Genomic DNA, 25,244 nt, shown 5'->3' on the forward strand with positions numbered 1-25,244 from the left:
GCTTGCCAAGAACCACGTGCTTCCAAGTCTAAGATGGACCTGAATGCTTCATTCAAGGAAAATTCTGCGAATACAAGTGTGCTTGGGTGCCAGGTGGTCGATGTTAAGATACTGTTTGATTCTCCTACATAACTTTTTTTTTTGTGCGCATTGTGACAGGCATGGAACAAGCGCAGTGGTTGACACACGGATTGGTCTGGGTTTTTGCTTTCTTTATAAAGTGCGTGGGCTTGCGTTGTCTAAACTGATATGCGAAGCAGCAACTCTGCAAAAGGCCACTTGCACATTTAGAATATCAATGTACAATTTGCATTTGCACGGAGTGCAAATGCAATTGGAAAGCGACGTGATAGTGGTGAGTTGGTCACAACTGTTCCGGATCTACCATCCCAAGGTGTCAAATTTTCATGCTTATACTGTTGCAGTGCGTTCTGCTACGAGCACTGTTGCTGAACAGAGCCTGACTGAAGCTGAAAAGGAAGTCAGAGAGCTGTGTGAGGTGGTTGATGAAAACGCCAGTTACAATTGATGGAACACGGGATGAAAAGAGGCTGCTGATCTAAATATGGGATAGTGACTGTGGTGTCTGCTGACAATGGCTAATTCAGTGATAGATCAGTACTGAGCAAGAACAGCAAATCATATACAATGGGCCCAACTCGAGAGCACAGCTGCACAGCAAACCATGAAGGCAGTACTTCTAGCATCAAGGAATTTGCTGGTGCGGTGCAAGATAATTGACGCTCCATAAAGAAACGTTACATTCCTAAGTTGTCATTATTTTTTCGTTAAGCTAAAGTGCAAGTTCGCTAAATATTTGAAAAGTGCTGAAAAGCATAAGACTTCCCTGGATAATTTACTACAATACGTGTATCTACGAACCAGGGCTTAATTCCCGAAGCTTTACATTAGTAAGTGCTCTTTTCCGTTGGTCGGCCGCCTTCGTTAATAATGTGTACAGCGTGAGGATTGGCTGAAATGTTCTCCTACAAGTGATTTTGGAGTAAGAGATTCTAGTGAATATGGGCCCAGTTCCGCTTTCTGCACCCAGGAGGTGTCGCGTCATGACGTCATGACAGACTGACTCGCGCTGTTCTTTCGGTCGTTGAGGCTGCCATGCGAGAGTGCAACAAGAAGAAACGCACGGAGCATCTTGTTCATACATTTTTGTTCATACATACAGCATCTTGTTCATACATACAGGCTATGGGTCCAGTAAGGCTTTCGTATTTTGTAAAATATGATGTAAATAAAGAATGAATGAATGAATGAATGAATGAATGAATGAATGAATGAATGAATTAATGAATGAATGAATGAACGAATGAATGAATGAATGAATGAATGAATAAGCAACGTCATCACAAACCTAGCGGTATCGCTACATGGCATGCCAAAAATTTACTCTCTCAAGACGTCATGATAATTGTGGGACGTCATATTGGGACCAATTTTAGGATAACATTACAATATGTTACGCTTATCAACCTTCATACCAGCTGAGTGACATCTTTTGACGTTCGAGAAGTGCGTGGTAGAGTTTCCACAACTTCAAATATGCGTCTCGGTATACCACCTCTAAAAAGGGTGTGGGTAATCAGTGACGACTGGAACAACGGCGCGCCTATTATTTTTTCAGATCTGGGCAAAACACGGCCCGCGACGGCAGCCCTTCCGGGGTTCGAAGAGCCACCCATGACGGAGCCGATCGCATCAGAGTGAATGTGCACCGCAGTTTTGGCCGTGTGAGAACACTCGTGAGGGGCTTCCATAGCCGGACCAGTCGCAACTATCGTGGAGTTGCCGCTTCGTGCGGCGTCAGTTGCTTCCAATTGCCTTCTTCTGCAACATTTCGCGTCGCCTTCAGCTGGACCCAAAATGGCGGCTCTCAGTGGCCACAAGAGGACGTTGCCGTTACTTGTGTTTGTTTTCGTTCAACTGTGCGTGTGCGCGCCGGACGACGAGTCCAGCGGGACGACCGCGCCCATGCTGCCCGAAACCACCACCATGCTGCTCGGCTCAACGACGTTCGAGATCACCGAGATGACGGTGGAGGAAGTGCCGACCGGGAGCACGGCGAGCGACGTCACAACGACGGCGATGACTACGACGGAGAGGACGAGCTCCACCACGGCCGAGGTTACGGAGGCGTCAACTGAAGAGGTAAGCGCCGTGCGGCTCCCATATATTTTTTTTTTTTTTCATTGTTTCCACCACGTTACCCCGCGCGGTGAATCAGTGGTGATGGCGGTTACCTACATAGGCTGGGGCGCACAAGCTTCGATGGGTCTAAACAGCTAAGCGCACGCGTGCCCAGTTCGTCGCTGCCGGAAACTGGGGCCGGATTCACAAAGCCATTCTCTCTTAAGTGCTCTTTGTCATTGGCCGCCTGCCTTCGCTAATCATATGTACAGCATGGAGATTGGCTAGAATTTTCTTTCGCCAATAAGTCGAGCGTAAGGCGTTTTTATGAGTACAGGCCCTGTGTAGTACGGCTTCTCTTGGAGCACAGTGGTAACATTTGATTGCAAGATAAGGCGAAGCAATCGATTGCGCGGCGTTTATTATCGCTGCTTCTACAAACTGAGGTTCGCGTTTTATACCCATGGTCAGAGTAAGTTTTGATGCCTTGTATTGGGCTCGTGGTGACCATAACATTACTGAAAGATAATCTATGGGCGCTATAACGTAAAACTATTCCAAACTTTTCTATTCCAATTCTGCAATCAGCCCACCGCGATTGGTCAAAACTTTTTTTGGACCACCCCAACTTCACCTATCTGTCACGCGACGCCACGAAAACCGCGATAGCTCCCCATCAGATATGACGTGTCCACAGTGATTATACATGGTTTGAACGAACAAAAGTAAAATAGTTATTTATGATTATGATTCGACGCCTTTTCGCCATTAGCCCTTGGCTATTGGTCAAAAGTTTTAGGGCTGCACCCACTTCACCTGCCTCTCACGCGATGTCCCAAAACCGTAAGAACTTACCGCGTCAAAGTGACGCGTACGCGTTGAAGATGCATTAATATGCCGAACAAAACTAAATTTTCTTCTGAATAGCCGCAGGCTGCCCCGTTCCGAAAGGAATCAAAGATGGCTGCCGCCGATCCTCAGGCACTGGCTATTCGCACCTGCCGGAGAGCATGTGTTTATTCGCGTGTAATAAACGTTTTTGTGTGGCCGTGTAACGTTTTCGAGAACTTTGGGCACGTTTACGACGTCGTTCTGCCAACTCTTTTTTGCTGAAGATCCGTTTTAGCGTCATTCGTAAGCTTCCGTTGCATGCCGCCGCGATTGTCGACGAGCCACCGCAAGCTAAGTAAGACAAAGCGGACCAATCGCAGACGCCGGCACCACCCTCTTCATCCGGTTATCGATATTCCATGCAGTGGCTCGGCCCCATCGAATCCCTCTCCACTTGAGCATGCTCCTCGCGTTTTGTGAGCCAATTAGATAAGACAAGCCGCTCAGTGCAGGCAATGTTATTCGTTTTCAAGCAAACAAAATTGACCTCCTATGAACGAGGGGAGCATTTGATTGGTTTGTTCAGACGCCTGGTGCTTGCGTCGGTGGGTAAGCAAATTTGACGTCAGGAGATTGGAATGAAAACTTATTGGAATAGTTTTACATTATACGGCCCTATAACTCGCAAATAAAAACTACAAGGAAGTTTGCGTGTGCATACGTTTTATATCGAACAAGAAATTAAGTAACCAAAAAGAAAGAAAAATGCAAGAAGCGCTTCGGCGTGCCGTCTTGCTCTTTCGAGCTTTATGCATAAAGCGATGCATGTGGGCGAAGCCGTGACACCATTGGTTTAAAACGAGTCAGCGTTTACATTTGCCGGCAGCACGTGTTAATGCCACGAGAACATTGTTCTGCTAAAAAAATATCCGAAAAATCTTTATGAACGTGAACCTGTCATCGGGAGAAAAGGAAATCGCATCTGAGCAATACGTTCATTATTACCACCATAAGAATGAACCAAATATGATGACTTCGGTTGACGATCTAATGTACGAGGCAGAGTATATATGAAACATTCGTGAAGGCCAAATATCACCTCACGTTGGTAAACTAGTATATCCTAACTTTCACTGGCTTTCAGGCAAGCTTATATCGTTGCTGCAGGCTTGCATGGTCGGCTGCATGTGCGGCATGCTCTGCAATTTTTGTTGTTGTTGTTGTTGTTGGTACTGTCCTTTTTTATTACACCTTTCCTTCTACATTTTCCTGTGTTTTCGTGCATGACTCTGCTGACGCATACATTTTTTTTTTTTCACTTTTCGGCCTTGCGAAGCGCCCTTCAAGTTGCACACGCGAACGCAAGGCTGGAAGGTCACCGGAATTCGCAGACCATGGTCAAGTTATTATTTCTGGGCGTGCACAAAATAGGCAGACACAGGGGTGTAGCACGAATCACAGTGCCGAAGTTCCTGCGGCTGTCGTCTAGGACAAATGATACGGAAAGCTGTGATCCGACCTCGCGCGATAGACAACGGAAGCGTGTGCATCCAACACAAAGTCAACCGAATCGCAGTCAACGGCAATAAGACCGATGTCTCGAATCGTGTCTATGTCAAATGTGGGCGAAATAACATGCGGCCTCCCTGCAGCGCTAAAAAGTTGTCCAAGTAAATTATGGGATATTTAACGTCCCGTGGGCTATGACAGACACTGTTGTGTGTGTGTGTGGGGGGGGGGGGGGGGGGGGAGGGAGGTTGTATTTATTTCGACCTCCTGTGGACTTTTTTTTTTTTTTTAATTAATAGTGAGATGAAAATAAAGACAGCAGTCTTCGGTCGTATGCTGACAACGGCAACTGCTTTTCGCTCGGTTAATGTCACATGGTAAAAAATAAAGGAAAATGTTAAATTCTTGCATTACATGAAGTTAAGTAAAACAGAGGAAGATGTATTGACACCATAAGGATGGAAGTTCGTCTCTAAAAATTTCAGTTGAGACTGTGTGATTTAATGTGCACCTTAATGTAGGTGCGCGAGCCTTTTTTGTTTTTTTGTGCATACTGCTGCCATCGAAATGTGGCCGGAAATCGCACGTGCCTCCTCGTGCTGCAGCATCAGAACGCCACATTCGCAAAGCCGCTGAAGTGAACAAGGAGACAAATATACAGCTCTATCGTATGTCGGTTACTATATCATCTAAGACAATCCGCGCCAAACCAATGCGTGCCGTATTCAGCGTTCTTTGCGTGTGCCGTACTTTTCTCTCTTTCTTTGGCACGGAAAACCTCGCATCGCGACACGCTCAATCACCTCGGCATTACGCGGTCGTAGTGCATTGCGAGCCGGCAGTAGCGATGGTTGTGGCCATCACTTCCGTCTGAAACGCTCCGCTGCAGAGAAAAAGAAAAAGAAGGAAGAAAAGAAAAAAAGTGCATAATGCAGCTGCCGCAAGGTTCGAGGCACACATGGCCTAAAACTCTCTGGTCCGCGTGTACTTGTGGTCTCCGCAGTTGACAAACATTTTCTCTAAAACCAGCTAGCAACGCACACATATTGACTTCCGTGCGACGCAGTCGTCCGCTTCAGTGCTCTAGATAGAAGCGCGGACCAGGGAGGTTCAGCGGACAGTACACGGTAGTGCTATCACGGGGTGTAGTACACGTTCTCAGTCGGCGTAAACTGGCTGTAGCCGTAAGTCGTATATTTCTGGTTCTGCGGATTTCCTACGATGTCCTAAAACCGCAGTAGCACCGATAGACTGCCTTGACCAACTTTTGTGCGTGGATCGAACGTTATTTGCGAAGCTTATGTCGAACTCGTTCATTCAAGAGAAACGTGGGCCCATTAAAAACGTGCGGAAGCTGGCAGTGGCCTTGAAATGGCGCCGGCTCACAAGAAGGAGATGCTTATGTAGCGAAGCTGGAGATGCGCGACATCCCATATCGCATGCGACACTGCGAAAAAAAAAACGGCGATTCTCGTCAATATAGGGTGAACTAATACCTGTTTAGCGGAAACGATACTCCCACATTCTGTGTTGTTTCGTGATCGTCTGTTAGCTTCGTGCGATCGTGGAACATTTCTTTGTCAGCACTGCCAAGCAAAGATCGCAAGCCACCAGTTCCATCATCGGCAACAGGATGGGTCGTCCTTTCACTTTGCTTTGTGACGCCCATCGCAACTGCTCCGCGGCTCGCGCGCTGTGTTGCTGGGCATGGCGCAACAGCTTGACTGAATGGTCACTGTACGGAGGAGTTATGACAACGGCGACGTGCCTAAACGTCTGCGCTCTTATACTACCAAACGGCGAGATCCCCGCCTGCATTCACAAGTGCTTTGTTTTGTAGCACTACAAGGTCCCAATCAAAATTTGCGCGCCACGGACGCAAATGCACGCGCAAACGCCGACACCACGCCGCGCACGTCCTCCGTGCCGTTGCAGCGATGTGAACGGGAGCGTACCCAGAGCAAAGCCAGGTTGTGGTAAGAGGGAAGGTGCGTTATATTAAACGTCTAAGCGCTACAGGTGGCGGGACGGAGCGCGCAGCGCGGCTCGGAAAGACAAGTCTTACCCACGCCCGCCTATGTAAACACGCCTTTTTCACGCTGCCGTCTAACTAATGCACAGACTTGACGACTGGTCTACTATGGCGGAAGTATTTTTTTTTTTCTTCTTCTTCTTGGCCTTCACCATAACGAGACGCGACAACGGCACCGTTCAAGGGGGACGAGTAGGAGGCGCACCGCGCAAACAACGGCCGGGCCAAGTTCAACGGACCGCGGAAGGGAAGCGACCCTAAATGGACGACGACTCCGAAGCGGCGTCGGGGACCTTGGCTTTCTCACGCCTCTCGCGCCGACGACGCCTTGTCACGGGCGGTTGGGCGAGGCCACACGCTTCGATCAGGCCATCGCTCGCCGATATCCGCGTAGTATAGCGCCACGAGGGGAGCCACGCGCCCGTTCCAATTGCTCGGCTTGGCGCCGCCGCATACTCCGCGGCAGTTCTGTAACCGGACGTTCATGTGGCTTCCGACAATGAGGAGGAGGGTCAACCAACGTCCTCCCCGGTTCCTGGTTTAGGTAGAGAGGCATGCCGGCACACATAGTTCTTACAAGCGCCTCAGAGCCCGCCTTCGCTGACGCGATGCACGTGAAAGACCTCGCATCGCGGTCCGTTTCCACTAAAAGGACACTGAAACGATTTTGATGATCTTGAACAAACGTATTGAGTCGTTAGAGTAGGTCCTTCATTAAGTGACACATCTAAGTGATCCGCATAAAGCGCGTAATTTATTATAAGGTTTTAAAAATAAACTGAACATCGCTGCCGATCGCAGCACACGGCTCGGCGCAATTTTCGGCCGCCCCTACTCATATGACGTAATTCACCCAATTGACGTCAGTAGGGCGAGCGATCCGACTGGCTGCCCAGGGCGCGTCATCGATAATTTTCCCACCTTTATGGTGAACAAATGATGTTCGTGATAGTTGGAATGTTAGTTAATTTGTTTCTATAAAAAGTAACAGAAAGAGAATGCACAAGCACAATTTCTCACTACACTTACGCACTTCCGGCACACAGCAAGCGTCGTCTGCTTGTGTTACGATGTGCTCCATATTGACTAGAGCTCCGCGGTCAGAGTCGGTCTCAGTCTTTTCGCGAGCACTATGATTTTTTCGCGAGCCCTCCATCCACGCGCCGGCGGTGGCGCGTGGATGGAGGGGCTTTAGGCCGTTTGACCGTTCGTTTCACGGGATGAGCAGAAGCGCAAATGTGAATGGTCTGCACGGTGCAGCCACCTGGTGGCGTAGAGCTCCACCACACACAGTAGCAGTAACGAAATGTATTCTTGTTTCCTGCTGGCGTAAATTTTTCGCAGGAGTGTAATCATTAACACGTTGTTTTTGTAAATGTTTAAAATGTATTACACTTGGTTAGAGCAACATTAGCTCTTTGTTTGGCTGTTTAAGCTCTGCGCCAATGCGCGGCTGAACCGTGGAGACCGATCAGGCAGCTCACGTACGTCTACGTAAAGTTCCTTCATCAGCTTGAGTTTATGCTGCCACTGTTCCGTCGAAACGCCCACCTCGCCTGTGGTCACCGGAATACCAGACACGTTCGGCGCTGCGACAGAATGCTCGCAACGCACGCTGCTTCGATAGCTCTCGCTTGTACTCGAATGCCAAGCAGCTGGCGGAGAGTTTGGAGAGGTTTCGCGCGTTCGATCCTAGAGAAGCGGAAGTCGACGACACGACGTGCCATCATGACGCAGAGCCAGTGAAGGCGCAGCTTAGCCCCGATCACTCGGCGAACGAGTTGAGGAAAAATGCATGACTATGGAGTAGGGTAACTTGTAATCGTCCGCAGCTCTCTCATAATATGAGACGTTTCACACAAATTGTGGTGCGAATGATTAACTTTAGCAGTACCCTACGCGTCTACAAAATTTGTCTGAACCGTTTCAGGGGCCCTTTAAATCCGGGCACCACTCGTGATGCGAGTCGGGGAACGTTCAGACGCGCTGCTCCGTCGTTTGTGTGAGTGTGCACACACACACACACACACACACACACACACACACACACACACACACACACACACACACACACACACACACACACACACACACACACACACACACACACACACACACACACACACACACACACACACACACACACACACACACACACACACACACACACACACACACACACACACACATATATATATATATATATATATAGGGGCCAGATTTTTATTCATCATATCATAAGAAGCCAACAAACAATGACACCAATGGCATCATAGGGGAAATTAATTGCACTTGCTAATTCAGAAAAAGTAATGATAAATTAATGGAAATGAAAGTGGATGGAAAAACGACTTGCCGGAGGTGGGGAACGATACAACGTGTGGCTATGGTGTTGGGCTGCTGAGCACGAGGTCGCGGGATCGAATCCCGGCCTCGGCGGCCGCATTTCGATGGGGGCGAAATGCGAAAAACACCCGTGTACTTAGATTTAGGTGCACGTTAAAGAACCCCAGGTGGTCGAAATTTCCGGAGTCCTCCACTACGGCGTGCCTCATAATCAGAAAGTGGTTTTGGCACGTAAAACCCCATAATTTAATTTTTTTTTTTTTAACGATACAACGTCTTCGCATTATGCGTGCTATGCTGTAACCAACTGAGCTACCGCAGCGCCGCTTTCCCATCCACATAACGAGGCTCTCGAATCCGGCAACATTGGTGCCTTCAGGTAGCATGAGTGGGTTTACTGACCATTTGCCTTCACCCAGAAATATCGCGTACTCATGACGCCTGCGGTAGAGAGCATGAGTACCTTGGCATCCGCCGCCAAGGTTTGTGAGTAGCGGCGCTGGCTAACGCTCCCAGGTTAGTTCTAGCAGAAAAACATAAATATCTAAAAAAGTGGATGGCAAAACAGCGCCGGAGTAGCTGAATTGGTAGAGCATCGCACGCGTTATGCGAGGACGTGGGATCATTCCCCACCTGCGGCAGGTTGTTTTTTTTCTGTCCACTTTCAATTCCATTCATTTATCATTTCTTTAATCCAATTAGCAAGTGCAAGTAATTTCCCCTATGTTGTGCTTGGTGTCAGTGTTTGTTGGCTTCTGATACATATATTTATGCGTGTGTGTGTCTGTTCAAGTACCTTTTTTTCCCGTCTGTAGCGTCTCCTTTTCTACAGACAAAAACTGGGCAGCGTGAGTTGTAGCCGGGATTGTACCACGGGGCTGAGCTTGGGAGGCAGTGTACTGAGTAGCGTGAAGGGGCCGATTCTGTCAACAGGGAGATTTCCCACGCAAGCGGCTTGCGTACCCATGAAATAATGGCCGCGGCACTGCGCACGCGCCAAACCCAACGTTACTCGGGCCGTTACGGCGGTCGGCTCGAAAAAAAGAAAAAGAAAAGAAAAACGCTGTCTCAAAGAGGGCCGGGTCCCGCCATGAGCGATAATTTTCGGGAAGCGAGCTGAGACGAGCGTATCCAAGACGTGCTTTCAGAAAACGACAACATGTGCCGAACATGCCCGCGCGATCCCTTTCTTCAATCTCGCGGCAGCATTCGCCCTACGGAAGGTGACGGCGACGAATTAACCGCCGGTCACGCTGAATCCGGTCGCAGTGCGCTGCTTCCGCGGAGAACGTGCCGTACCAGATGACAAAATTTCTAGCCACAGAGATTGCTTCGACCCTGCTTTAATCGCAACCTTTGGTCTTTAAGTCACTATATTTTATTAAAAGTACCTTTATTTGTATTTTTTTTGTTAGCTTTATATATTAGCAAAATACAAATGTCACATGCGAGTACATGTAGACGGCGCTGCGAGCGAGTACGACTTTAGAAGGTTTTATTTAACTTTGTTTTTTTGTTACTTAAGCATTGAGGCAAATTCTTCCGAATAAAACAAAACAAAAGAAATCAGCGCGACTTGCCTTTGGGAACGCAGACCTGTATTAGTGAGCTTTAGGTTAGGGGACGCAAGCGGCTTGCGTACGCAAGAACGAAGTGCCACGGTACTACGCATGCGCACACCCAGACGCAGGGGTCTGCGCATGCACAGTACCCTGGCCCATAGTTCTTGCGTACGCAAGCCGCTTGCGTCCCCTAACCTAAAACTCTCTATTGCCTTTCTGCTTGGATACGCAGCCGCAGACGTACCGAAGCCCTAGGGGACGTTTGGCGATGTAGGGAGGTATGTCTTCGCCGGGAAGCAACTGGTGGGTTGACACCAACATAGCAGGGAGGGAGGGCCAGCGAAGGTGGCAAGCGGAGGAGGTGTGGCGCATAGACGAGCACGGGACAAGAAGAGAAGCGGCGGCGCCTGTGCGCGTGGGCGGCGGTGTACACTGGTAGGCGCAATGCACTCCTCCACGCAACGCTGTATCGAATAGGCTGCGCTAAAAAGAGATTGCGCTGGTTCGCGCGCGTATACGAAATGTGTGCGTAGTTATGAAGGGATAGATATCGTCAATGTATGCGGAGTTCTGTAGCGATATCAGGTGTTTGCATATGTACTGTGTTTAAGAGCAACTAGCCCAAAGCACTCGTTGTACTCAGGTGTGTCGGTTGACCATGCGCGACGTTGTAGACGTTGGTGGCGTAGAGAGCGGCAGGTAGAAAGTAGCAGGTGGCCGTGACGCACGAGAAACCGTGCGGATGGCGATAGATAATCAGCGAATGGTAGAGTTGTTTAATGTTGTCGCATTAACGTCGCTCCGGTGAAGCCAGAAACCCGTTCTTTCTTTAGTTTTTTTTTAGGGGGGGGGGGCGGAAGGGGTTGCTCTAATATTCAAAGTTTTGAGCACTAATCGAACACTATGATCATCCATTTATTTAAATTAAATTCTGGCGCTTTACGTGCCAAAACCACGATTTGATTAAGAGGCACGCCGTAGTGGGGAACTCACCTCTGCGGTTAACCTCCCTGCCTTTCCTCTCTCTCTCTCTCTCTCAAGATTAATTTCTGACCACCTCGGTTTATTTAACGTGCACCCAATGTACGGTACACGGGCGGTCTATTTTGCATCTCGCCCGCATCGGAATGCCGCAGCCGCGGCAGGGATACGACACCGCGGCATCGTGCTTATTAGCGCAATGCCATAACCGCTAAGTCTCCGACGGAGAGTCTATTAACTCTTTGTATTCGCATTCAAGAAGGAACTATTCTGTATTCCTCGAATATTCGAAACTAACCCACTATTTTGCAACAACCGACTCTTAAGGTCTTCTTGCTATTCTCGGTCTGCTAAACACAATATCTCATATTATCAGAAATGAAATAACGGCAAAAGTTTTTGAAGGAATGCAGAAGCAAAACGGATAATGCAATTTTTTTTTCGGTCTCGCTGTGGTTGCCTACATGAAAAACTGCGAGTTTTGCTTCTAGTCTGTCATTTGTGTTTTTAGCAGTCTAGTCTTGTAGCACTTTTCTTCTGCATGTACGCTACGACCAGCGATGTGTTGCTTGAAACGGGCCATCTTAAGTGTGTTTACGGCACACAAAACCTTGAGTAGCTTATTTTTTTTTCAGAACTTCTGATTGTTTTTCGGCATCCATTTATTTTGCGTTTTTGTAAAGGTCCATTCCATACAGCAGCCGTTAATATTGGGAAAGTTTGCTTTCAACCAGGCTCTACAGATCTTGAGAGGGTATTCGTGCAGTTTTTTATGAGAATTAGTGATCTTGCGCTTAAAACTGATTATCCCTGACAGTCCACTGTCTTTCTCTGATTAGTCAGTGCAGATGCAGAAATTATTTAAAGAGAAATAAATATTACTCCTGTAAATATGTATATATGCGCCGGCATGCGTTTCGCTATATTCCATACTTACTATTCGTATTCGATTCGCATTCGGGAAATTGTCGCAAAATCACGACAATGATTAGCGTACTACAATAGCAGCTCATAAATCTTCCAAAATATTTAGTTATTGCTGCCCGCAGCGCATCCTACACAGTGTAGCGTACGCCGTGGTTTCTAGCTGTTCCGGTCATTTTAAGACCGGCTATATTTTCTTGCACTCCGAACACCTTGCTTCGCAAACTACATTTGCGCACGCGACCTCTGTCCAACTCGGACGTGGGCCTAATTGAAAGCTTCCTCTATAGCACCTTCGGTCTCCTAAATTTCAGGTGACCGAAGGGAGCGGAACCACAGAGACGGTCAGCAGCTCTTCCTCCGCAACGACGGCACTGTCGACGCTGTCGGACGACGGGCCGTCCCAAACGACAACACCCATGTCGACACGGAGGGCCACCCTAGAGGTGAGCCTCGGAGACACGGACCCACCGGGACTGCTGCTTCCGTTCCCGCTGCCGCCACCTAATCGAACAGAACCGTGGTTCAAGAACCAAGGTGAGTATTCGCGCGAACTCGCGGAGAAAACACGCGATAAAGTACGTTGCTAACTGCATTCTTCTGATGCTGGACAGCAAATGTGAACAAGAGAGAGAGAACAAAAAAAAAAAAAAGAACTTTCATTGAAGTGAGGTCAGGCTGAATCCCCAGTAAGAGGCGTCCTTAGTCCAGGACCCCTGGTAACCGCAGTATGTCTTGCGCCCGCAGCCGGACAACCCGGCGTTGGGCTTCAAAGTCTGACAGCGCAGCTTCGCTGGAAATAAGTGTGGGTCGCTGGAACATGCGACGAGTTTTGCGATTCCAGCCCCGAATTTGCAGTGTATACCTTGCCGGGCGATGAGCAGCTTTTACTATGCGGAATACTCAGGTCGCTCTCCTGTATACACGTTCTTACCGGTGATAGCACGTCGCTGGTTCAGTAAAGTATTGCGCAGTGCTTGGCTGCGGTGCGCACTGGAGCACTGCGCACTGCACTTGTGGGCGCCGTGGTCAAGCATTAGAGAAAAAGTGGTCTGGTCAGACACGAATAGAAAGGCCAACTATTGCAACTATACTGATTAATTGTTGGACGGACCTTTCTAACTGAAATTACGGGGTCCTGTTCAGAGAGACGGCAGACAGATTCGCTTTAACTGCCTATAATAACACGCGGCTCGACGATGCCGGTTAGATTGCATGCGAGATGAATTTTCCTTCTCGGTCTGGTTCATAGTTTTAGGCTCGGCCTGCATGAACGGCGACTCCATTAAGGGACGGCATTTTTAGTTTTTTTTTTTTTAGTTGCAGCTTCATTTGCTTAAGTGCTTTTTTCTCCCCATTTACACATAAATATGTTGCCTCGTCTCTCTGTCTCTCTTTTTTTTTTCTTTTCCTATACCCCTTTCCCCGGGGATCAGGTATCTAGTCGCTGCTAACCTCTCTGTCTTTCGCTCTCCCATTACTCCTACTTCTTCGCCAAGACAGTCCTGATATCTCTTCTAATATTGCAATTATGCTTGGAAGCGTCAAGTAATGGCGTCGTTCACGCCCATGTCAAGTTCCATCTGTCTCAGTCATCTTGTAAAGTTTGCAGTTTTGACGCTATAGTATACGCCAGAGCGATCGGGGCACGGTGTTTTGTAGGCTACGTCGCCGTACATTTCGTCGCTCAAACTGACCTGACCAGTATACGGCATGTGTCATCCACAGGTTGCGAACACCATGCAGTGTTCGTGCCTCGCTCACGCCACGTAGCATACGTAATTGATGAATTACTGCACGAGCGGCCGTAAGCCTCTCAACCAGAGTATATTGCCAATCAATTCGGGCACGTCTTGACAAGCGGCGTGCAACGTCATTTCAAAGCACCTGACGGCTGCTCATCGAGCCGTTTCCTTCCCGCCTACCACTTGCGCAGCTTGTGCAGCTTGTGCAACTTGTGCAGCTTTTCAAACACCGTCGTGCGCTGTGCGCAGTGGCAGCTAAAGGCTTAATGCTTTAATCTCGGCGCTGTGACTCGAGAGCCACAACCGCTTGATTACGCGCTGTATGACACATAATAAAGTGGCTACAGTTTATAAAGAAATAAGGAAAATGGGCCCACCAACACGCATGCATGCGCTTGCCAGTTTGTGGGCATACCCTTTGCTGTCGGTGGCGCGCTTTCACGGCTACAGATATTCGCGACTCTTTGTCATGCAGTAGTAGAGGCACCACGTGTTAGCCGTTGACTCCCTCGATGGAAACGGTCAGCCTTACACGTTGTGATTGCGCAGCTGGTCGGTGATCTTTATGGTTTAGCGAATTCTTCCTCATATATATATGGTGCGGGCACTAACATATGTACGCGGGCCGCAAATGCTTCTCTGTCGAGCTCTTCGTGTCTATCTGTACGCGCGAGGGAATGCATAGCGGGGGCCGTTTATCCGCACGTGTTTGGCAAGTTGCCGAGCCGTACCCGTATATATAACATTTCGAACACGGCGCATTCAGGCGCTTAGTGTGAGCTGAAACACCCGTTCGTGACTCTGTACGAAGAATGGTTTTTCGTATGGTTGTCACTTGCAAAATATTGAACCCTTCTGATCCCTTAATACCTATCCCTCGTTGCATAGCAGGGGCCTTGAATTTCCCTGCCTTGGTGCCATAAGGCAGCCTAGGGAAGGTTTAACCTCGCGTACTGCGGGACATCTGCGGTTAAAAGCATGCACCGCGTCCGTCACCTTGGTCGTGGCCATCTTCAACTGGTCTTGTCTTAGTTTTCCGGTAGTGCAGCAAATGTACTTTAAGGCTACTTTCAAGATTTCGTTTAAGAGCATACAAATCTAACGTTAAAGGATAATCAAGCTTCATTGTTGCCATTGAAGCTCGTATATGCCTGGGTGGTAGGAAACGTCGGTTGCTCTTAGTTAGTTTTGGTTTCTGCCTAGACTCTGAGAAGACAACTAGCAGATCTCATTAGTTTGTTACGGTAGCCGGGAAAGTTTACTATTCCCCATGCTTGATTGAGAAGAGAAAGTGGGCCTTCGCAACGTGCAAAACATCATAGTAAACTAGGTTATAATTGCTCAAGTAAACATTGTCGCTTTGCTTTGAAATATTTCTTCCACGTTTCACGGAACTGTGTGGTTCGAGTATTAACTTTAGCGAGCTTTGTCGACTGCGTATGGTTTTTCGCTCACAGTCTTAATGTATATATGCAGTAAAGAGGGATAAAATGTTATGTTAAGAGGCAACTCCGGGCCAATGACGAATTCTTTCTTAAAGGGTGTCTGAAAAGCTGAAATGGTCTTTTTAGGCAACCACTCAACCTACATTTGAAGGCAATTCGTTACATTTCACACAACGTTAAGCTCTATCGACAGACAGGAGCAGTTTTTTTTCTTTTTATTATCCTCTCTAAATACTTAAAAAATACTTCGAAGTTAATAATCTAAAAGAAAACTTGTCGCACCAATTTTACAACACTGCGGCCGAAACTGAAAGATTGCAATATCGTAAAATGGCGTCTTTAAGAGATCTAATATCTAGTGTATTAGTCAACAATTCATGTCAAATCGTCGCTTTGTCCAGACAAGTTCAACAAAAGAATCTGGGCCCGTATTCACAAAAATCTATTACCCTAAAATTGTTCGTTAGGGAAAATAGCAGCCAATCTTGATGCTGGATTACCGAAGGCCACCGACCAATGGCAATAAAGCACTCACGATTTTAAAGCTTTGTGAATTCGGCCCCTGGTCCTATTCGCAAATTGTTGTTATACACCAGATTAACGTAATTAATTTCGTCCACTTCAAACACTCAGACATATGTAGTTTAGATAATTTTCGTATTTGTTCTATTACAAATTTAAGGAGTTGTAAAATTGGCAAAGCAGTTATTAGTTTTTTTTCCTCGCGGCAATTTGTTTCATAGTATTTATGCTCGAAATAAAAGTATGTTCGAGACGGATACTATCAGTTTACGTTTTATTTGAGACTAAGCACCCCCCCCCCCCCCCATCCGAAGCAACGAAGAAAAAAATCAGTCATGCTTCAGTGGTGCTCAAACTAGAATGTGGCGTGGTTTTTCGGGTGTAATTTCAATAGCGAGGGTGCCCTTGCTAAGACCAGAATTGGCAATGCTCTCCCTACATAACTCGTGCGCATGCGCCGGACACCATGACAGTGACATGGCATGGCAGTCGCCGAAAATCAAACTCGGCAGTCCGGCGTGCCTTTTGACGATGTCGCTTATACGTGCGGCTACATTCGACGATCGAGGCTCAATGTCGGCGGCGGTGGCGGGCGAATTGGCGGCGTTCGACAGCAGTCACTTCGATACCGTTGTGAAGGCTTTCGTGACAGTTCATCTAGCCAGCCATACGGCTGTCTTCGCGCAGGTGATGGTAGCCGAGAAACGGACACGTGCTGCTGGACGACTCCAACTATATTGCGAGCATAAATTCTGGCAAGCGTAGCTTAAGACACTGATCGTACACCGGAAACATCAGAGTCTATCAGAGAGAGAGAGAGAGAGAGAGAGAGAGGTGGGGGGGGGGGCATTCTTCAACAGACACTAGAAATGTCTGCCTGGCCATACATCCAGGACACTTCTTCAGATGACAAGTGAAATGAATGAAGTTTAAGAGTGAGTCGGATGATGTTGGCATCGATGCATGCTGAAAGCGGCATGGTAAAAAATATATATATCATTACAACTTTACAGTGGGTTATGAGGGAAGCCGCAGAGGACGGCTTACGGATTAAGTCTGACCACCTGTAGTTCATTGACGTGGGCCCGAGCAGTACACGAGCGTTTTTTTTTTTTTTTCCACTCTGGCCTTGTCACAAGCCGACCGGCGCCGCCGGGAGTCGAACCGTCGACCTCAACAGTACACCGCCATAGCAGTTGAACCAGCCGGGCGTGTCTAAAGCGGCGGGTAAAGAAAGCGGCAAGCTGTAAAAAACGGGCCAGTTGGTGGCATTCACGGCGGATAGCGCAAACGGAACAGTCGACCGAAAATGGGGATAGCAGGGGCGCGTCTGTGCTGTCTCCTTCTTTTCTGCGTTCACTAGCTGTGTTTGCGCTATGCGCCATGCACGAATGGAAACCGTTCTAACAGAGAAAATGAGTGATTATCTCGTTATTATATATATGGCGTCGCAATCTTGGGGAGCCAGGCGGTTTAAGAATTACTTTCGCGATGAATGATTTTTAATCGCTTTTTCCTTGCTGATTCACGGGCTGCGGGAAACCGACAGATTTCCTGGCGATCGCGCGCAGAACAGCGGAGAAGGGCAGCGGAGAAAATAGTGGAGAAGAGCAGCGCTCGTCCTGTTCAGTTCTCGCATCTTTCACGCTGTTCAGTCATCACGTTGAAAAGCAGAGTGGCGTTACAAAATATGGACACAGCAATTCAGTTTTCTTCCGCCTGTACTCCTAGCAAACGAAGAGGACAAGGCGTTCGGTCTGCGTGCCATACAGCCATCCCAGGCGAGCTCCAACAAGCACCTTCAAGTAGATGGAATCGAATTCTCGGAACCATGTAGTCACATCCAAGTCCCACCAAAATTTTAAAACGGATAGCTTTCTTTGACTCTTTCGTCCATTGTCGTGGTTGGCCAAAGGCGGGACTCTGCAAGGAAACCGTTCCTTCATTCGCGCCCTTTTTCTGTGGTTCGTTCGTTCGGGCGATTCACTTACATCGAAAATCATCTTCGATGGTTTCTATACAACATATATAGTCTTAAAGCTCGCAATCTTAGTTTGTAATGTTGTATTTGGGAGCACTGAATTCCCTGCGGTGAACCCGACGTGGGAAAGCTATTTCCCTCAAACACACTTTCCGTGGAATAAAGCTATGCAGTGAAGTAAGGTACGGGACCAGGCTAGTTGGTGTTGATCCACGATGTTTGAGAGTCCTTTGCAGTTCGCCGTACTTCGTCCAAGTTCGCGCTGTCAAACATTATGTGCAGTAAAGCTTGCTTCGCCTCTTGATTTTTTTCCTTTCTGCTTTTTTTTTTCTCTTCCTCAGAGTTCTTTTGGCATTACGTAAGGGGGGGGGGGGAACGTTGAGAAGCTTATAAGAATCCTTCGTTTACCGAGTCTAAGCCGGTGATAGATGCAATCCGTCTAGCTAAGGTGTTATGAAATCCATAATCGGGCAAAGAACAACGCGTATTGCTCATTCAGCGCTCTCACCACGCGTCTGTCAGTCCGACTGTTCAGCCACATCCGTACACTACGAGTGGCGAACCTTCGGTCGTCTAGCGGCGATATTGCGAACCAAAGCGGGAATCGCCACAGCCGGAATCGGCCGGAATCTGTAGCCGGAATCGGCTACACCACTCGATGGGTGAACGCGGGGCCGGCCGCAGTTGCGCCAAGACCCTTGTGACGACTCGTTAGCGGACAAACGCGTCGGCTCGCGGTGCTTCCACCTCCGCGCAACCTCGTACACACACACACTGCCTCGGTGATTACGGCAAGGACGCGCGTATCGAAACGTCTTCTCCCCGCCCGAGCGCTCGGCCCTTTGTTACCTACACAGCTCCTTGTCCGTGCTCATAAATTCTGCCACGAACCTACTGGGGCTTCTCCTCAGCGTCCTCCCCCACACTGACCGTCCGGATACAACGAAGGGGGGAAAGAAATGGCATCAGCAAGCAGCGCGTCGGGTGAGGACAACCGACGCTGGTTTCGGCCGTGTGTGTGTGTGCGGCAGGCCGGCTGTGGACAAGTGAAAGCGGCCGAAGCCGGCTACACGCAGCGTACGCGCCACGGGGTTGCCCGGCTAGTAGTCAATGCCGCAGTAATCGCCGTACCGTGACTGCGTCGTCGCGCATCGCGTCCTTCCGCTCCGCCGTGTCCAGCCTACCCTCGTCGCCCTGCGTGCGGCGTATACTCTCGCTGGGCGCCGCGGTCTCCCGTACGGCCGCCTCTCCCACGCAGCGCGCGGCCTTGCGGCACTGGCCCGGCTGTGCCTCCTTGCGCCGCTTTTGTGCCCCCGAGTCCCTTGCAAAAAAAAACGCGTATCTCGTGACCTCGTCTTGCGTATGCCTCCTGATACAGAAACACGCTTCTTTTCTCTCCTGCTTTCTGCCTCCGCGCACAGGAACCGAGATTGAGAGTGTTCTTTCTTTTTATTATTACTACTGGTAATTGGTGCGTGCTCTTCTGGCAGATTCCACGAACGATTTCGCCCCTTTCCGCGACTGACGATATGCGTATGCGTGTTATGCATATGCGTGGAAGAGGATGTCCTGCCGTGTAAAACTCGAACGATAACGGGCATTGAATTGACCGGCATAGAAAGGGCAGTGCCCAAAGCACTAAATAAGTTGCGCAGGGACCGTGATGAGAGATAAGATTAGTTTAGTTTCGATCCTACACGGATGACGGACAACGTGCCGCTCGTTTGAGGTAACGTTTTGGGGCTGCCTTTCTCGAGCTTAGCAATAGTAGCAGCCCACAAATAAGGTTTTGCAAACTTTCTTATTGGCTGCACCTATGCCTGCCCTTTCACGCCAGGATGTATGCCTTGGCTGCGCCGTTTCCAGGAAGCCTTTGAACTTTTTGCGGCAATTTCGGGCAGGCAGAAAACAGGACTGCGTGGGTTGCACAAAAGGTGAAGATCTCTGATTTTATTCAAAGAAAAAAGAAAAGAAAGAGATAGGAAAGGAAGTCCTTCACCAGGAAACCACACAACAAATAATAAACGTGCATACTTTGACCAGAGACATTAAAAGAACGCTTATTTCGCCCCAGATCGGTGATAGCATAGTAGTTCCACGTGGCTGAAGTTATAAATGTGCGTCAATCTGTCTTCATTTCTCCTTCACATTTGCACCGGAAGTTCGAATAAGTGGCTATGCACGCGCTACCCCCCATAACCTTGTATCTTCGTCCACGGTGGTGCCTCTTTTCCAGCAAATGCGGTCGGCTTGCAGCCGGTTGCGTCGTACATTCTATAAGGACGCTAGCGTCTACAAAAGCGCGCGTATTCACATATGAAAATAACGGCAGATACTGCATCCTAATGGTAACAGGTGCGCGAGTTTGAATATTGTTTGTCAGTCCTAAATTTTTCATCTGCCGAAGTAAAGTTTTCTGGCGTGTGTACTGCAGGTGACCACGGTACCAGTAGTAGAACATGACACCTAAATGCGACACCTTACATATATGCTAGCCCCTGTAAATTTTACTAACGACAACTGCTACCTCTAGACAAAGCGGAAAACCACAAAACGGTTAAGTGTCGGTTAACGGTCCACGGTTAGGTGTCGGTTAACTTTATTTGAGTTAAAGAGTAAAAAGATTAGCGGTTGTGTTATTTTAAACCTTTTAAAGGGCTTCCGTATTCAGAGTGTATTCCCTTCAAGATATCGCGCTGTTCTTTACACAGAACGAGAGAGCAGCAAGGAAACACAGGGAGGGTAACCAGACGTACAGTCGCGCTTAATATGAGCTGCAACACGGTGCCCGTGACCGAAGGGGCCCCGCAAGACAGCACGGTCGCGCCAACACACGAAAAAATAAACACCGTTCTAATCACTGGTATTTATTAAGCCATTCGCTTGTATATCGACGCCGTCGTGCAGTCTTGGCCCCCTTCGTCCAAGGGCACCGTGTAGCAGTTCATAATGAACGCGACTGTACGTACGTCCGCGTTGCGTTACCTTGCACCGGCGAAAGGGTATAAAAGGGTGAAAAGAGAGAAAGAAAGGGTAAGAGATAGCAGTAGTTGCTCACCCGCATGAAGACGCGCAGCAAGTCTCAACGGTCTGGAGACCTGTCGGCTTCAGGTAATGCAGTAATGCTCTCGTTGCTCTTTGGCCAGGAATGGCATTAAACAAATAGGGCTGCGTTAAGTGGCATTTATGCGTGGTGTTTAATATGTTTACAAAAATAACAACAACAACAACAACAACAACAACAACAACAACAACAACAATAATAATAATAATAATAATAATAATAATAATAATAATAATAATAATAATGAAATTGACGAGACCCCTATGTATACTTTAAGCTTATCCGCACTTGGGCGCACTAAATCTAAAAACTTAAACTGCATGAGTCGAGCTCAGTTTGGCTGTTCCAGCTGCGCCTATAAGGCTTCCACGAAGCCAGATGATTCCGTGTATGGACGCCTTTCAACGTCACCTGTTTATTTATATGGGAGGTACAAAGCGTTAACAAAACAACGTTAATAAGTATAACGAACGACGTCTATGACCTGGTGCACCAGAGTGCCTAACCCTGGCTATCGATCAGGCTGCGTGCTTTGTGACGCCGTTGCTACCAAATCGCACGCACGCCTGGTAAGAACGAAGGTCTGTCTGGCCCATACACGTGTCGCGATAGCGCCTTCGTTCTCTACAATTCTGAATCTGAAGACGTTGCGTGAACGGCGATTAGAGCTGCAGCAATTTTAACTGCAATCGTTGGCCGGCTAAGCTGCATGCTGGTCAAAGGTGAACGATAGATGGCGCTGTTGCATTCAGTTTCCTGAAGTGGCTCAATGCGAAGTAGCAGGCTGCAGCAACCACTGGGCAAGCTATATGCCAGGGCAGCGTATAATATAGTAATAAGAAATGAAGAAAACAGCCAGAATTCACCTTGAAGCGCCCAAATGCAGGAAAAAAGAGCGAAAGACCGCGACGTGACCCACTGGCGATGTACCTGACGCATTCTGTCAACGAGAGAAATAGAGAAAAGTTGGAACCAGACCTGCAGCTTCCTGTAGCTACCTCTTGTGCATAAAACGAACACCTGTGCCTCGCAAAAGAACAGGGTGCGCCAGTCTTGATCAGATACCCTCCAGAGCCTAATATTTAAGTAAGTCACCACCGTAGAATAAAGGCCTCGTTCGTACGTTTCCTGCAGTTTGCATCCACGCCAGGTGCGCCGACCCGAAACCCACATTACGGCGGAAGCTTGGGCGTATTGGTTCTACACCGTGTATAAAAAGGCGCGCAAGTGACCGCAACACATGCATAGACATACATACAGAACATCGGTTGGAAGTAGCGCTTTGTGAGCTCTAGTGTATATATGTGTGTGTGTCGGCGTCGGTTTCGGGCCTTTTGCGCGACCCAGGAGTCGCGAAATCGCATTGCTGCGTGGTGCGTCTCCGGAGGCTGTTTTGTGCGCTTCCGGGAAACCCCCGAGTTCCTCGCGGCTCGGCTTCCGGTTGCTTGCGTATTGTACGATGCACGCGTGTGACGTCGTTTCTTCTGGCCCAAAGACTGAGACTCCCTTCGTGAGAAGAATGAGGAGGGCGTTCGTTTGAATTTTCACCTGTTTGCGTTGCGCGGACATTGGTGTATTATGTTTTGCAGCAGACACGATCGTCACAGTGTGATCTGTACAAGGCGCGCTTGACCGTTTTTATTGTCGTAATTTGGTGAGGGCGCGCTCCTGGCGTGTGCACTGGTTATATAAATATATGTATATATATATATATATATATATATATATATATATATATATATATATATATATATATATATATATATATATATATATATATATATATATATATGCGAGTCGGCGTCGGAGCCCTACATCGTGGAAAGAAAATGTCATCGCGCTATCGCGCTTTCAGTAAACGCGATCGTAGTACTCAATTGATTTGTCAATGGCGTACTTGCTATAGCAGGAGCAAAGGGTAAGAACAGACCCTCAGAAAAAGAGCGTCAAAAGAAAAAAAATCGGAATAAACAAAAGAAAATGCCATTCACGCGCTGTACGATTAAAAAAAATTACTTATAATAGCCATTATTCTTCTGCGATGCGGCAGTAAGTACTGCGCGTTCAGCGCGAACCAATGTCCAAATATCCGTGTTAATGGGACACTAAAGTGAAACAATAAATCAGTTTAGACTAATGAAGCATTCTTTAGAACCCTGCAGGCAATCATTTCAAAAAAGTATTTTGATTATTAGATGGGAAAATGAAGGTCCAAGTATCAGTATTTGAATTTCGCGCCGAAACCCCAGCGCCTGTACGTCAGCGTGACGTCAGGGATTCCAAAGTACGTTTTCGTATCTGGGCCGCGTTGGCTGAATAAAGGTTCCCGAAACTTGTCATGTTTAATACTTGGTTCCTTTAGAACACAATGTAGTCAATCTGTACCGCTATATATAATTAGTAGGCCCTAGAAGATGCCATCGAAATCCAAGACGTCACAGCCCCCAGGTGCGAGAACTTGAGTAGGCGTCGCCACCCGTATTTCGTTCTTGCGCTTTTTCTGGCTTACCAAACGTCTTATCGTTGTAAGAGTGGTGTTTTTGGTGTTGTAGAACGGTAATTTACTGATGCAGAAGAAATCATTTTTCCCTTTAGTGTCCCTTTAAGATCCCGCGGCGTCTATAATACGGGGGGCTCTAACGGCGGAACTGTCTTATAATTTGCGTTCTGCGTCGAACCTTTCTTTGCACAAGAGCCACGTATGAAGTTCTTTGTCTCTCGTTTTTTTTCCCCCTTTGTCTGTATACTGCTTTTATTTGTAGTCATACGGGTTTCAAGCAGCGTGCGATTATGTTCTTGCGCAAAGAGAAAGTATCAACACGTAGCTATGGAAAAAAATGCATCCGCCTAGCTCACACGCGTGTCGCAACTGCGAGACGCGACGAAAACGAATGCGTCGCTCGCAGAGTCCTTGCCGCAGACACACCGAGGATCTACCTTTAAGAGGCGCCCGAGCTCCCTTACTATGTGTCCGGCAGCTGAGACTTGAGCGACGCACTTTCGCGTCCGTGCCAGTGCTTTAGCGACCTCTAGCTGCGCGCTCTTCGTCCTATAGAGCAAAAAGGAAAGAAGAAAGAGCAACATAAGAAAAAAAAAAGAACTTTCGAATCTGGCTGCTGTCCATCGCCGAAACAAACGGTCCGCAACTTTCGGGCTGAATTAAGCAGGCGCGGCGTATCCCGAGGAGCTGACCTGCTCATTGTCGCGGGTGCCCGTCTAATTGCGGCCTCCTCCTTTTCCACGCTCGACGCGGGGGTGAGGAGGACTTCCGGGCGAGGGCTGTCTACGCTTCCGGCAATCCGCGCCGCGGGGCGAATCGTCCCGCCTTTTGTGCCCCTGAATCCGCGGCCGATGGTTGCATCAAAAAGGACTTCCGGCGCGCTGCCTGCCAAAGAAAGTAAAACAAAGGGCGCCCCCCCGAATGAGCCGAGCTGGGCCCAGCCTTCTTTGAGGTCGCCTCGCAGCGCGAGCCAGTCGCTGAGGACGCCGCTGGAGACGCGGCTCCTCACTTCCGCCATGACTGCGCGGACACGCGACTCTTGCCCCCCAGAGACGAGCATGCCTGGCGCATATGCTCACGGACCCCGCGCCCTCCTTTTTTTTTCGACCCGCTCGCGCAGTCTCTCGAATGAACAGCACTGCTGCGCGACTATGACCGTGTTCCATATAGGTCGCCAAGGCATTGTTCCGATGACAAATTTGCGCTGTCGGCGATCGCCGCTGGTTAAACGAGGTCTGTTCCGCGTCCGGTTGGTTCTTCTTGCGCGCTGTTCAATATATATATATATATATATATATATATATATATATATATATATATATATATATATATATATGCTGGTATGCGGAGCTGGAGATGCATGCGCGTGAGAAGGCACCTTGGCATCGGCAGGCTTCTCAGTTTAGATAGCAATACAATTGGGTCCAAATGGCAATTGCAGCCACCCGCTGTGTAGTTACGATACGCGGCACCATCGCGTTCACACAACGGACCAGCGAATACAGCGTACAGGGCACCCGAAACCGTTTGTGCAGTTCGATGGATGCGTCAGCTGTGCGGGCGTCGCGTATATTTATGTTACATACAGCGTACAACTTCGCAGTGAATTGAACGGCCCTGTCGCGGGAACCGAATATATTTGGTTATATGTGACGCGAAA

The 25,244-nt window shown here is 48.4% G+C and overlaps 1 protein-coding gene across 1 annotated transcript in view; it reads left to right on the forward strand.

Moving 5' to 3' along the window:
- Positions 1-1,878: 1,878 nt before the first annotated feature.
- The window catches only part of LOC126516746 (uncharacterized), a 128,119-nt gene continuing 104,753 nt past the window's right edge, over positions 1,879-25,244 (forward strand). The window contains exons 1-2 of the mRNA XM_055063824.2: positions 1,879-2,163; positions 12,642-12,864. Coding sequence (XP_054919799.1) covers positions 1,879-2,163; positions 12,642-12,864 — 508 coding nt within the window. The remainder of the gene's footprint in view (positions 2,164-12,641; positions 12,865-25,244) is intronic.

The sequence above is a fragment of the Dermacentor andersoni genome, chromosome 1 (genome assembly GCF_023375885.2).
Source record: "Dermacentor andersoni chromosome 1, qqDerAnde1_hic_scaffold, whole genome shotgun sequence".
Classification (NCBI taxonomy): Eukaryota; Metazoa; Arthropoda; class Arachnida; order Ixodida; family Ixodidae; genus Dermacentor; species Dermacentor andersoni.